The sequence below is a fragment of the Limanda limanda genome, chromosome 22 (genome assembly GCF_963576545.1).
Source record: "Limanda limanda chromosome 22, fLimLim1.1, whole genome shotgun sequence".
Lineage (NCBI taxonomy): Eukaryota > Metazoa > Chordata > Actinopteri > Pleuronectiformes > Pleuronectidae > Limanda > Limanda limanda.
The window spans coordinates 13161346-13174829 of record NC_083657.1 but is presented as its reverse complement, the minus strand read 5'-3'; the positions used below and the strand labels follow the sequence as shown (position 1 = coordinate 13174829).

Below are 13484 nucleotides of genomic sequence, written 5' to 3'. Positions count from 1 at the left end.
GAAAGTAAGAACAGGAAGAGAAGGAGGGAGGGAGGGTGAGAGAAAGAAAGAGGGATAAGGGTGAGAAAGAGATGTGGCAATCATTTCACGTACGCGTCATGTGGTGTTTGAGCACACACGTTATTTCTGGCTTTGGATTGTTTTTGCACTGACAGATATTGTTCATAATCCCTAATATCACCTATTAAAGCTCAGCACCACCATGCCTTATTCTTCTGTCTACCCCTGTAGCCTAGCAACAACCTAGCGATGTGCCACAGATGCTGTGAGACGCACCGAGTCGGTGAGTTCGCGGGGAACAAAACAAAACAGATTTTGACAGATGAGTGTATGGTAAACATCCAAATGAGCGTTCTGTTAGCCAAAGTTGGAGTTTAATGAACGCCTCGGTTCACGCGATTGATACGAGGCGGTGGCATTGGGAGTCAACCAGCTGTCAAACATGTTTGCCTCTTGGAAAAGTCAGTGTATCCACGGTGTGCATTAACCACAGCTGCTGTTACTGTACGGCTAGTGTGAAGCTGCGTTAGAGGCACAGACATAACTGAGAGTGAAAACTGATTTCATAACTAAGGGAGCCTTCAGGGGCGCCACAGACCAGCAGACGTGAATTCAGTCCGACCAGGAGAGGTGGTCTTGGTCGGGATCAAACTAAACATTGGTTTTGATGATAGTTTACATTGTTTTTAGGGCAGCTCAGACTTTTGCACCAGTTGCAGGAAGTTGCGTCAGCATTAAACAATAGACGAAGAAGTGTAAGCAGAAAAGTCTGGCAGGATTTCTCTCATCGTCTTCGCCTCTGACGCAAGTGTGAGTGACGAGGTTGTTCATGTTGCTGGCTGTAATTTCATCATGATATTACAGTGGCAACAAAATCAACAAAGTTTATTACTTATCTCCGTTCAAACAAAAAGACTTAATTTGGTCTCTGTGACGAGGACACCCTGTTTACCCTCTGTTCCTTACAGACATTTTTGTTATTAAGTTCCCTGCCCTTTCTCGTCATTTAAAAAGATATGGTTTCCTTTGTCCTCGATATTCTTTATAATCACACACATTACATTTGTTTTTATGATATATTATGAGGACATTTTCAATGCTGTTGCTTTTTCCTGCTATGTCAAATTCAAAAAAATGAAATGAAACTTTATTTTAAAGAAAGTCAGCGAATACAATCGCAGAATTGACAAAAGTGTGCTTCCTACAGTGCAATGTGACACCAAGGCTTTTACAGAGTAACATGAATGTTTATCCGCATTGATTTATTTCTTTATTTTTGCTGTTCCAAATATTTACAAGTTACAGTTAATACAGCTGCCACAAGACTCCTGCTATTTATTCCAGCATGTTTACGACCCAGGAAAAACCCTTGTGGTATACAGATTTAACTACATCTAATAAATTTACAGAACCTTCCGCACATATTTAATTTATCCCTTTTTTTTTATGTGCACATACTCTCCAGAGAAGAATGTAAGATGAGATTAAAGCAGGCCGAAGCCGACACAACCACAACACTCCCTCTTATAGCCCAAATCAAGGATGGAGCGGAAGCAGAACTGAGTTTGGCCTTATAAATAATTCGAACATTTGAAATTAGGAGATGGGCAACATAATCCCAGAGCGTTATAAAGCACTTCTAATGTATGTAGATGAAACCAGCTTTTTTTTTATTTTTAGATTTATGCAGCTTCACCTCATTTGCAGCTCTTTTCCATATTTCCTTCTTTCTATTTTTAAACAGCAATGGTGGAGCAAACAATCTTACAGATTCAAGCCAAAGCTTCCTGTTAGGCTGAACAGAACCTGCAGAAAGGGATTAGTCAAAACTTTTAAGATCAAACCACCCCAGCAATTTTACTCCTATCTTGCCTTTGTTGCCCCCTGGTAGACCTTGAGTCAGGTTGGTAAACTTTAGTGCGCTGGTCATTTTCCAGCTGCTGGCATCAAACTGGCAGAATCATGACAGTCCCATCTGTCCTTGTCTGTAACTTTGAAATCGCCCCAAAAGCCTATTATTCACCTAATGCAGCTACAGGCAAGGTCACTGTGCAGTGAGTGAGATGGACAGGAGGGAAGGGGAGGGCAGGCGGGGGGTCGTCTTGTGATTCAACAGCAACACAAAATATGCCAAAATATTGCTCTGGAAAGAGCAGACGGAGGCCCAAGCAGAACATGTAGTAGCTTTAACTCTTAGGACTATTTGGGTCTTTTGATTTATATACAACATAAAAAACGTCTTTATAACCTTCTTTTCATTTCGAGAATTTATTGTAAAACGGATGTAACATGAATTATACATCTATTTGGAATAAAAGCAGATGTAGTCATTGAATTTTTGCCTTAGAGCTATGCAACTGTTCAAAACTGTTAGTCTTCAGTTAGACAAATTTTTACTAAGTAATGCAGATATAACATAAAATGTCGAAATGAAACACTTTTCATTGTTTGGGATTCATTTTTTTATCTTCAGTTGTTGGAAACGCAAACTATCAGAGTCTGTGTGCGCTTCCCTCTCTCTGCTATCACAGATTCACACTTATTCCCCGTTTATCAATAAGACCAGAAACGATGAAGATATTGAGTTAACTCCTGTTACATCCTACCTTGCATACTGTTACTCTTGTGTAAAATAATGATTCGACCATATCTCTGTTTGTACTTGGTCTACCAGCACCAAGCACAAACCAGCAGAGTTTAAAGTCAGCACCTTGAGACCAGCGCTCCATGTGGCTCCGTGTTTACGCTGTAACGTCTCGAATCAGCTTTGTAATCTGATCATGCAGGCGCGATCGGCAAATCCGTGCCCTGTGCCTCCTGTTTTCTGGGTTTGAATCGTGTTTCATGTAATCGAAAGAGAGACTTCATGACACAAAAGAGCAGCAGAGACCTACTTGTGACTGAGTGACTAATGACGACGATAGGAATCCATTTAGAATATTTCTGCAGGGAAAATGTTTAACATCACCTGAAAGCCCCCTGTTTTCCCTGTCATTCAGATGGTCTGCATACTTGTTTGCAATGGAGTCACAGCTTACTCATCCTAGCTACTCATCTTTGACCTGCCCACACGCACACACACACACACACACACACACACACACACACACACACACACACACACACACACACACACACACACACACACACATGCAGGGTATAGTGACTGAGTCTGTGATAATGAAGCAGCTTGGTATGTCTGCCTGCCTGATTGTCTGTGTATCTAACTACATGTATCACACACTCTCTCTTTGTTCTTTCTCTCTCTCTCTCCCTCTCCCTCATCTCTCTTACACACAGACACACACATGCACTGACACACACTCACCAGAACATCCACTTACAAAGAGAGAATGTGTGTGTGGGCTCTTAGAGAGTGGCAAAGAGTAATATCTCGCTCACTCTAGTTACTCATCTACAACACACACACACACGTACACACAAACACACACACACCTTACTGAGTAATTCACTGCATTTCTGATGTGCTATTTTAGCTCCATGAAGGACAATGACAATATCTCCATCTCTATATCTCTCTCTCTCTCCTCTGCTCTCTCCCTCTCTTCTCTTCTCTTCTCTTCTCTTCTCTTCTCTTCTCTTCTCTTCTCTTCTCTTCTCTTCTCTTCTCTTCTCTTCTCTCTCGCACGCATGTCTATCATTGGTGGTCGACGCTCACTCAAAAGCTGTCAGGCACAGTTCCATTTCTTCATCGATCATGCCAGACTGGCACACACTAAATAAATGAGCTACTCAACATCTACTTACCCTTGTGGCTGAGCACAAACATTACACACAAACACACACTCCCTCATATCCACAAACACAGAGAAGTAAGGCTCTTTCTTTATGCATCTGCATCAAATCCCACCATGGCACTGATCTGGTTTGTTATAAACTCAAATGTTCAAGGAGGCTCATGAAATTCAGCCATGTTGCTTCATACATCTGAGCAGAAGTTTTGTCCTTTTACATTGCATCTCCACAAAAAGTGACATTATCTTTTTTTGAATGAATGCCGTTCATATCTCCAGTGGAGCTCGACCCACTTGCAGAGTCAAGATGCACTGAAGCCGTTCTGGAGTCCCCTGGTGGCACGACCACTTATCAGGGCATCTCAGAGTGGTTCTGCCATTATTTGGCCATTCATAAATAAATACTGAATGAGAAACGCACACACAGAAGTAAACAACAGGACACTAATGGGCGGGGAAAAACTGTCATGCTTCATCTTTCTGTTGTCTCATTATTTCATTATTTATTCCTGCATCTTGTGTGTGGACATATTTGCATCTCCACACCACATGCATACACTGTATCTTGTTTGTCTGTTTTGTATGCATGTGTACTGTATGACTTGTGTGTGTGTGCGTGTGTGTGTGTGTGTGGCCGTCGGGAGAAGCCAAGCAAAGCCTTGCATAACTAGCTTCAAAGCGACAGACACTGCGGAACGCTAGGAGGGAACCAGTTTCGCATAATAGGGGAAAAAACATTGTGCCTAGCGAACAGAGAGTGTAAACAACTGGGGGTTCAATTCTAATACTCACCTGGATGAATGATTATAACATCGATCATCCAACTGTCTTTTTATTTAGTCCTAAAAACTGTTATCTGTGTGCGGTTGCCTTTTTTGGCACTGCTCTGAAGTCATCAATCATCACTCCATCTTTTCTCTCTGCTCTAAGTTTGTTCTAATTGTATTTGCCTCTTAATTTTGGGATGTATGGCACTTACATGTGTGCATCCGTGGAGGGGGTTGATGGGACCTGGGGTGTAGGGTTCTCAACTCCCGTTGCCTCTGCTCCTATGTCTGGAAAAAAAGAGGCTTAAAATGTCTGGAAAATCAGTTTTGTTTTTTTCACTCAGCTTGATTTATCCTCCGGCCAAACTGGTGGCAAAAAGAGATGTCAATCAAGAAGAGGTTTTTCTTTTCATTCTTCCCCAGCATGTTGCCAGCCAAGTAATGGTTTGCTTGATTTTCTGCTTTTGCCATTTTGCCTTCTCCCTCCCTCCCCAAAAAACCCCTTTGTTTCTGTCGTAGGCGAGTTACCATTTAAACTTGTACTTGATTGACTTTGTTTGTAAATGTATTTTAAATGTACTAATCGTCAACATTTTGGAGTTGTTTTGTGCTTTGTTTAGCTGATATTAGGTCATGAGCTGCAGAAATGATGCCGTTTTTCATTTTTACGCTCAAACGTATGAGAAGACATGAACACTTGCATCATCTGCATAGAAAAGTCTGTCCTTCCTCATGGCTTTCACCTAATCTTAGAGTCTTCCTCAGCAAACAGACGTCTTCATCACTCAGTATGTGTATGTGTGAGCTAAGGTTTTTTTTTCCTTTTTATTCCCGATGATCTGTCTGATTTTGAAAAGTACCACAGACCTCAGCTCTCAGGCTGCAGCTGCAAGTGTTCAGAACCTCTGCTTTCAGGTTGTAAAAGAAAATATTCAAAATGTCAGTTTTCATGTTCTTGTCTTCAAATATCAGAGAGAACCTTAGCTTTCATCTCGTAAATACCGTGAAAAATATCATGAATCTCAGCGTTCGGGCTGTAAAAAAGATGCAACTTTTAGAATTAAATCTGCCTCAGCTGTACTTTGTGTTTTTTTTTTTTAAATCTACTTTTCAATCATCAGACCTTTGCTATTTTTAAAATACTAACCCTAGACCACACTCTTTTTTTCCCCCTCTGTCAGGTTTCTATGTTAAATCCCGACTATTTACACCAACCACCTTCTTTGGACACATTCTGGATTTGGAAAACCTTGCCATGCATACGTGTGAATAAATACAAAGTGTTTAATTAATACTATTAGTTGTAATTAAGACACCTCTTGAAAACACCAAGGGACCAAGCTTTTCCAAGAGCTTTCAGTGTGGGTTGAGTTCTTCATTCAGTTTATGTACGCCTTAAAGGAGATGTGTTCATTTTCAGGTTCATAGATGTAATTTTATGTTTTTACTTGAAAGGTTTTCATGCTCTGATGTTAAGAAAACAGAACTCCTTCCATAAGCTGTCAGTTTCTGAAGCTTTTTTTTTCAGCCTCGGTCTGAAACACTGGCTTCTAGCTCTTATCTCTTTTAAGGAGGCCCATTCTCTCCCACGCTGTTGTGATTGGTCGACCTAGTCCCTGGCTGTGTTTGGCTTGTTAGGGGCTGTGCCAGACTAGCCAATATGCGTGACTTATACAAATGTTGGGTTTTGTGATGCTATGACACATTCCGATACTCTATTGTCGGCCTGAAACCTGACAAGGTCTTCAGGAGTCAGGTCTTCGGGCTTGCTTTACTTTGCACACCTTTAACATACACAACAAAAACTACAAAATATGTCTCCTTTAAGTTCTATCCTTTTTATTTTTGTGTATTTTGATTGTTAATGCACTCTTATTTTGAAATCTCTTTGCCAGAGGTTCTTCCGAGGTTACCTATTCATCTTCCTGTCTTCTTTGTCTGGTTCTCATTGGATAAATGACAAACATTCAGCCACCTTGCAGTGTGTGTATAGGCTGTTCACATTCTGGTAAAAAAAAAAAAAAAAATCAGACTTCTATTTAGTCACTTTCTAGTCGTATGTTGTGTAAGCTATCCAGCTTCTTTGCCAAAACCTCAGATGAAAGCGAAAGCGATGAAAGGTGGAGTACTTTTGTAGCTGTGCTGACTTTATGAAAGCTGAGGTGAAGAGCACTCTATATTCACATTCTCCTCTTGAAACACGAGGTGAACAGCACACACCATTACATATGTTTTTTCTTACAACCAAAATAGGCAACTTGTCTCTTTTTTCGCTGAAATGTATTCGCAAATGAAGGTTGCAATGTGGAGTATGGCAGGTGTGAGGGCGATGAAACGGGACCCGGGTCAAAGCAGACTCCGAAGTGCTTTCTTTAAACGCCACACTTCCTGATTAAGAAGGAGGATACGGGCAAGAAAAAATACAAAAACAAGGATGAAAATCCGAGGGTATTCTTTTCTGTTTTCTCCATCTTCACCTCTCTCTCTCTCTCTCTCTCTCTCTCTCTCTCTCTCCCTCTCCCTACTTCTTCTTTCTCTCAGCCAAAAACAGCCAGATGGCAGATGGGGATCAAATTACCTTCACCTTTTACCTGCGCTCCTCTGCACAATTAGTGCCACGCGTACTTGTCATTTCAAATTGACACACTGCTGTTGTGCTATGTAATTATTTACCCGCCTGGGGAATAGGGTTCTGGTTTAACCACTAAATAATGACACACACACATTCGCGCACACACACTTCACAACACAAACGCACCTGTGCCCTATTTTATCTGAAACATGTTTAACATGCCTTTTACCCCAACAGGGGTCATTATCTTTTTGCTTACCACTGGTTATCTCTTTGAAAAGGACTAATTGACCTGTACGATTTCACTGCCAACCAAATTTTGGGGTTTGCGCATCAGGACCTGAACCTCCCGTTCTTCCTATAGGTGTCCTCTTCTTTGCCTGTTCTTCTTCTTTTTTTTAAAATGTGTCTTTTACCCGCTCACACGGAGGAAGGAAAGTGCTGGGTCCTGTTCTTCAAACCGCAGAGGCCTCACTACGCCCTACGTCTCCTCCCACCCCGAAATCTAGACAACAAAACAGGGGTTAACGGAGAGAAAGAGAGAGAGAAAGAGAGGGACTGTAAAACATGGCAGCCGTTTTCTTCTGCAGGGGGAAAGGAGGAAATCCCGTCCCAAATAAAACCCCAGCCTTCTTTGATCTTGTGTCTTTTCTTGTGATAAATCTGTGTCTGTGATGCCTCTTGTTTTTGTACTCTTTTTAAAGGAAAAAAGAAAGGATAAGAAAACCACAATAAGCAAACATGAACTCTTGCTGATTTGTCCTTTTTGCTCTTGCTTCTTTTCTTTTTTTGATATTTCTTTTTTTTTCTCGTTTTTTGCCAGTAATCTTTTTTGAATTTTGTCTTTTCTCTTTTTCCCCCCTTTTTTTCTTAACCCTAGGTCCGCTCACAAAAAAACACGATGAATCTACAATGAACAAGCCTCGAGACGAAGGTATTTTTGTTGCATGTTTTTCCTTTTTTCTTGTTTTGAAGTCTTTTTGGGGGATGTGTGCACATACAGTGGAGTGGAAAAAACACACACACACACACACACACACACAAGTCAAATAGGTGGGACTTTGGATATGAGATGCATACCGATGTGTTGCTGTAAGTGTATGTGCTGACCGTTGCAATTAAAAAAAAGCTGCCTTTCCTATGCGAAGCCTTATGTAACCTTGGAGGATCACAGCACCTGGCTGATGGAACCCGGGTACTCTTCATTAAAAAGCCATCTACAGGCTGCCGTGTGCATTTTCCAGAGGCCCCCTTATCTCACTCTCGAATAACAGAGAGCCTTGGACATCATCATCATCGCCACGGTGCCCTTGAAAAAACACATTGGCCCACGTACACCATTGTCCCCCCGAAAGCAAAATTGTTGTTGAGCGACAAAGCGCCTATTGAGAGCCGCTCGCACAATGAGGCGCATTGTTATGGTGCCTCAATCCCCGGCTCGAGGAGGAAATTGGTATCGAGTGAGGACCCACACAAAATGTTAAGGTGGCCACGCTCCAAGTCAACGGCGATCACATAGAGTAATGCAAAAATAAGAGACACATTTTCTCAAATCGGGGGGGGGGGTCGGACATCCGAGGACGCTCGTGCCCCTCTCTCGCAGACGGTCTGTTAATTTATCTCCTACCTGCAGCACCGTGCACTGCGGAGGTGATTTAATCTGCACTTTCATCCTTTCATTCTTTTGGACTTGTTTCTTGGAGGGAAAAAAGATGACTGATGGTATTTTGATACATATTTCTCTTTATGCTATTTTAAGGGTTGTGCTGGTGAATCTTCTCTTTTTTCCCCCTTCGTCGTGTTCTTGTTCTTCTTCTTCTCTCGCTCCGTGATGCTCTTTGATTTGGGGGTAGTTTTTTGAAGTTTGTGAGGCGGAGGAAGTTTGACACAAGAGGATTTTCTTGGTGATCAAACGCCACGGCACAGACGCCACTTTTTTTTCCTTTGGAGCCGCCGCAGTCAGTGAGCCCCCCTTGTACCCAAACCACATCTTAAATATATCTTCCATCCGTCATCATGACGTATAATTAGCCCAATTTGATCGGGAATCTCAGATTCTGTTACAAAATCAGATCCGAATTCATCTCTGGCACGGGGGGGGGGGGGGGGGGGACGACTGGTGTAACACTAAACACTGTTACACTACACAACAGTTTTGATGCTAAAAAAGAACTGTAACGCATTGAGATATTATGCTATTACATGGGAATCAAAATTCAAAGAAGAGAATATGCATAAAACGGTATAAGAATGCAAATTACTGAAGAAATCTGCTTTGCATAAGGTGAGAGATATTAAAAGCTTTAAAGAATAGAATGGAAATTAGTTCCATTACAGCCCCATTAGTTGCAAGGCTTGTCAGGGCCGCAGCCAAGACTTCAGAGCAGCGCAGTATAGGACGGAAAATACATTCTCAGTTATCAGGCTATGACGTGACAAATTCTCTTTGTGAAAACCTTCTCCATCCTCATGGCAATTTTTTAAAGAACAAAAAAGATTTTGTGACATTGGAGCTGATTTTGAAGCCCGTCATGGTCCAATATACGACCTGTTCCCTTAATACTTCCAGAGCAGAAACTATGAGACCTTTCAGCGAGGTCAGAAACATCTTGTGTGGAGTAAAGTTTTAAAATGAGGAATATTTGCACATTCAGCATGGACACTTTTCAGTGAGAGATAAGAAGTGGAATTAAAAATGTTTATTAGACATTTTTATGTGGATGAAAAAACATGAGACTTAAATAGTATTATAAAACATTACTGGGGCAGATAGTTAAAATCAGAATCAGCCTTACAAACTGGCCGAGAACCCGCTAAACGGTTTATAAAATTCCGAAACTTACAGAAGCTGTTTTGAAGTCCATTGTGCCCACACTGGGGACTAGTGTGGTAAAAACAGATATGTGGAATGAAATATACCAGTGAGTTTGAACTTCCTATAGGAAGTAAACATAATACTACTTGTGTCTTTTAAAATGGATAATCATTTTTCCAATATCATTTATCATTAGACCAGAAATTTTGAAAAACAAAAGTAGAACTGAGAGAATTGCTACAGTGTGTAGCCAGAATGACACAAGTCATAAACGTGCTGGATTTTTTTCATGAAGATCGAAGAATTATTGCTTGAGAAATCAACACAAATGTTGAAAATAGGCCCCATGTTAAATAAAAAAGAACAAAAATCCTGGATCTGCTTCCTGATTCGGATCCACAGCAAAATTCAATGGCTTTTTCCCTGGGTTATGCCCCAGCCCTTATAAGTAAATCCTGCTAACCAAAAATTATAATATAATTATTAATATTATTGGCAGATATAATAATCAATAATTTCAACAAAATAATCTGTATACTTGCAGAACTACCTTTTTTTCCAAAGTTTATTCGGGTGTCATGTGACCTAAGTATGGAACGAGAGGGATACTCTTATATTATATATATTACCACATTGCATATATTGAGAAAACAAAAACAAAAATCCTTTGTCCTCTCTAAAATAAAAGGGGTTCTTCCTTTGAGCCTGTCACACCCATCTACAAATCTCATGGAAATCAGTTGAGTAGCTTTTGTGTAACCCTGCAAACAATCAATTAAACAAACAAATGCAGACTAAAGCATAGCTGCCTCGGTGGAGGTACAAATACAGTAATGCAACACAATGTGCAGTACTTTGCATTATTTCCTTTTGGTTCCATCTTGCCGGGTGGAAACCATTCATACCCACACTCAGGGCTGTAGGCTACATACCCACTGATTCCCAGCTGCTGCTCCGCCCGACCTGTGCTTTGCTCCACCATCAGGAGAAGCACTGTTGCCTGTCAGCGACCTGCAGTGTTTGAATTGTTGCACAAATAAAGGTTCCGGTGTGAGATTGCAGACACAGTTATAATCTCCCGTTACCTCGGCTTCAACCCTCCTCAGTTGGCTCCTTGAGTTTTGTTTTCCCCAACCAAGAAAATAACACTCAACACGTCGGACAGAGAAGCGAATAACCACACGGCCAGCGTTTTATCTGATAACAGCCACAGCGAGCACAGTCGGTTCATCCATTTTGTCCTCATTCTTTCAACCGTGTATCAACAGCCTTTTCAAATTGGCGTGTTTTGAAGCTGTGTAATCTAGGCCACGCAGAAACACGTTCATAAGCTGTTCTCTTCAAGTAAAAACACAACGACCATGTAACGTACACTCGGGAAGCGCAACAAGCAATTAAGGCGGCGTCCTCCGCCCAGCGAAATGCCTTAACTCAGCAGCAGAAGTGGCTCACTCTCCGCCTCTGCATCAGGTGTGATGGAGAGAGCGTGAAGGGTGGTGCTGCTGTGCTGTTCAGCGTCCATGTTTGAGAAGATTGATGGTGCGGGTGGAGAGGGGAGGGGATTAAAGATCAGCCCGAGACTGAGCTAAATTAAGAAGGAGACGGTGAGTGTGTGTCCCTGTGTCGTCCGGTGTGTGTACAAACCTGGGACATATTTCTGCCAGGACACACACACACACACACACACACACACACACACACACACACACACACACACACACACACACACACACATGACACATATCTCCAAGACTTTAGAGGATGTTACAAAGACTTAAATTGCTTTCCTGGAGACTAACTTTACCTTTAACCGTGTTACTACTACCTAAAATTTGTACCTAAACCTAACCTTGACCTTGGCCTAATGCTTGACCTTAACCTTGACCTTGACCGTGACCTATCCTTAAAAAACGTCTTTACCGTAAAGTTTGATGATTAACATTATGGAGACTTGCTTCTTGTCCCCATAGTGTGACTTTATAAATAGAAATAGGTCCTCACAACACAAGTAATACCTGGGTCACTCACACATACACACACACACAGCTTAATATAAACAGGGCCACATAATACAACCCCCTATGAAGAAAATACTCCATCAAACATATGAATAATTCCTAATAAGTAATAATTATTTTGAAGACATTTTATTCAATGACTCCAGCAACATTAGTACACGACTTAAAATTGCAATATCGTATAAGGAACTACACTCTCTGCTGTGTCATTATTTAAACAGGACAATTGAAGAGAGGGTTAGTATTTTCAGAAGCGAGCATTGAGAACACTAGTTTATTAAGATTTTGGCGATTTTCAATCTGAGGCCGTTAATTTGGACTCCTGATGATATCACGTCCAGCTCCTTCAGTCTTTGGAACCTAAACATTCAAACAACGGGGATTCAGACAGAATATGGAAAAAAAACGACTGCAACTGCTACTTTTAATACTGTATAGATTATTACTCCTATATCCCACAGCGGATAGAAATATTTATCGACCTTTCAAAGCCGAGTGTCGCCCACTGGTCAAACATTTAACATGTGGATTACGTGACATATGGAATGAGGCTCTGGCTTCTTCCGATAATGCAGTTAATTTACTTCATGACTAGCGGTGATAAGAATATGAACCATCCAGCTGCGTGTTTAATTACAGTGTAATATTGAGTATCATTAATCAAACAAAGCACGGAGAGGTTTTATAGTGGTGCTGTTACATCCCCAGACTACAGGGAATAATAGAATCCCTCATTTACACACTTTTATTTTACACTGCGTAAAGCTTACTGCTAACATGGACAGAGATAGTTAGGTATAAAATAGATCATGTGGAGCCGTTGATTGGATGAAATTAATGCGTAAAGACATGAATGGAACATTGAACATTTGCCAGTTTACCATAGGCGGTAATTAGACAGAAATATTTTCTGTTTTACGACAAATTGATTGTCATTTCTTACGATGGAGGAAATCACATTTGTTAAACATTAATGTACATTTGATTCTCATCAAATAACGTTTGTTTAAGTGTTATTGGAAATCTATGAGACTGCATTGTCTGCTATGGTGCACTTAGATAAAGTGATTTGTTTATTCAGAACGCTGCTTGCTCTGAGCAAGGCTGCGATGAAATGAAAACTCTCATATTCTGAGATCAGGTGGATTTAGTCGTACAATAACTGCATTTTTAAAAATAAGTGCACTCCGATATCTCAATTTCTACCAAAAGGATCACTACCATGGCTCTGGTTCAGGAAGTAAATTTCTCATTTCATTTACGTTATAATAAGAGTTTTAGGTTGTAACCAGGCCGCCTAGCTACAAGAGGAATCAGGACCATAAAACATTTGATTGAGCCATCGCAACTTCTTTCTTGTTAATTGCCCGGTGTTTAGCCAATAGTTGAAGAAGGACATGAGGAAGAAATTTCCACAATGGTGGATTCTTTAGAGAGACTCTTTCAACAGGTACATTATCACAACCTCCTCCACGGTCGCCTCGTTTGTTGTTGTCAGAAAAAACACTCTTGACTCTGCGCTGCCCTCTAGCGGATGTGTTGCTTAACAACAAGTGT

The 13484-nt window shown here is 41.0% G+C and overlaps 1 protein-coding gene across 10 annotated transcripts in view; it reads left to right on the top strand.

Moving 5' to 3' along the window:
- nlgn2a (neuroligin 2a) overlaps positions 1-13484 on the top strand; it is a 99301-nt gene that overhangs the window by 17784 nt on the left and 68033 nt on the right. The window contains exon 2 of one of the 10 annotated variants that reach the window (XM_061066548.1): positions 7975-8028. The exons of 7 other annotated variants lie outside the window; for them this stretch is intronic. In XM_061066548.1, coding sequence (XP_060922531.1) covers positions 7975-8028 — 54 coding nt within the window. 2 more of the 10 variants (XM_061066555.1, XM_061066551.1) reach the window with 2 other exon arrangements.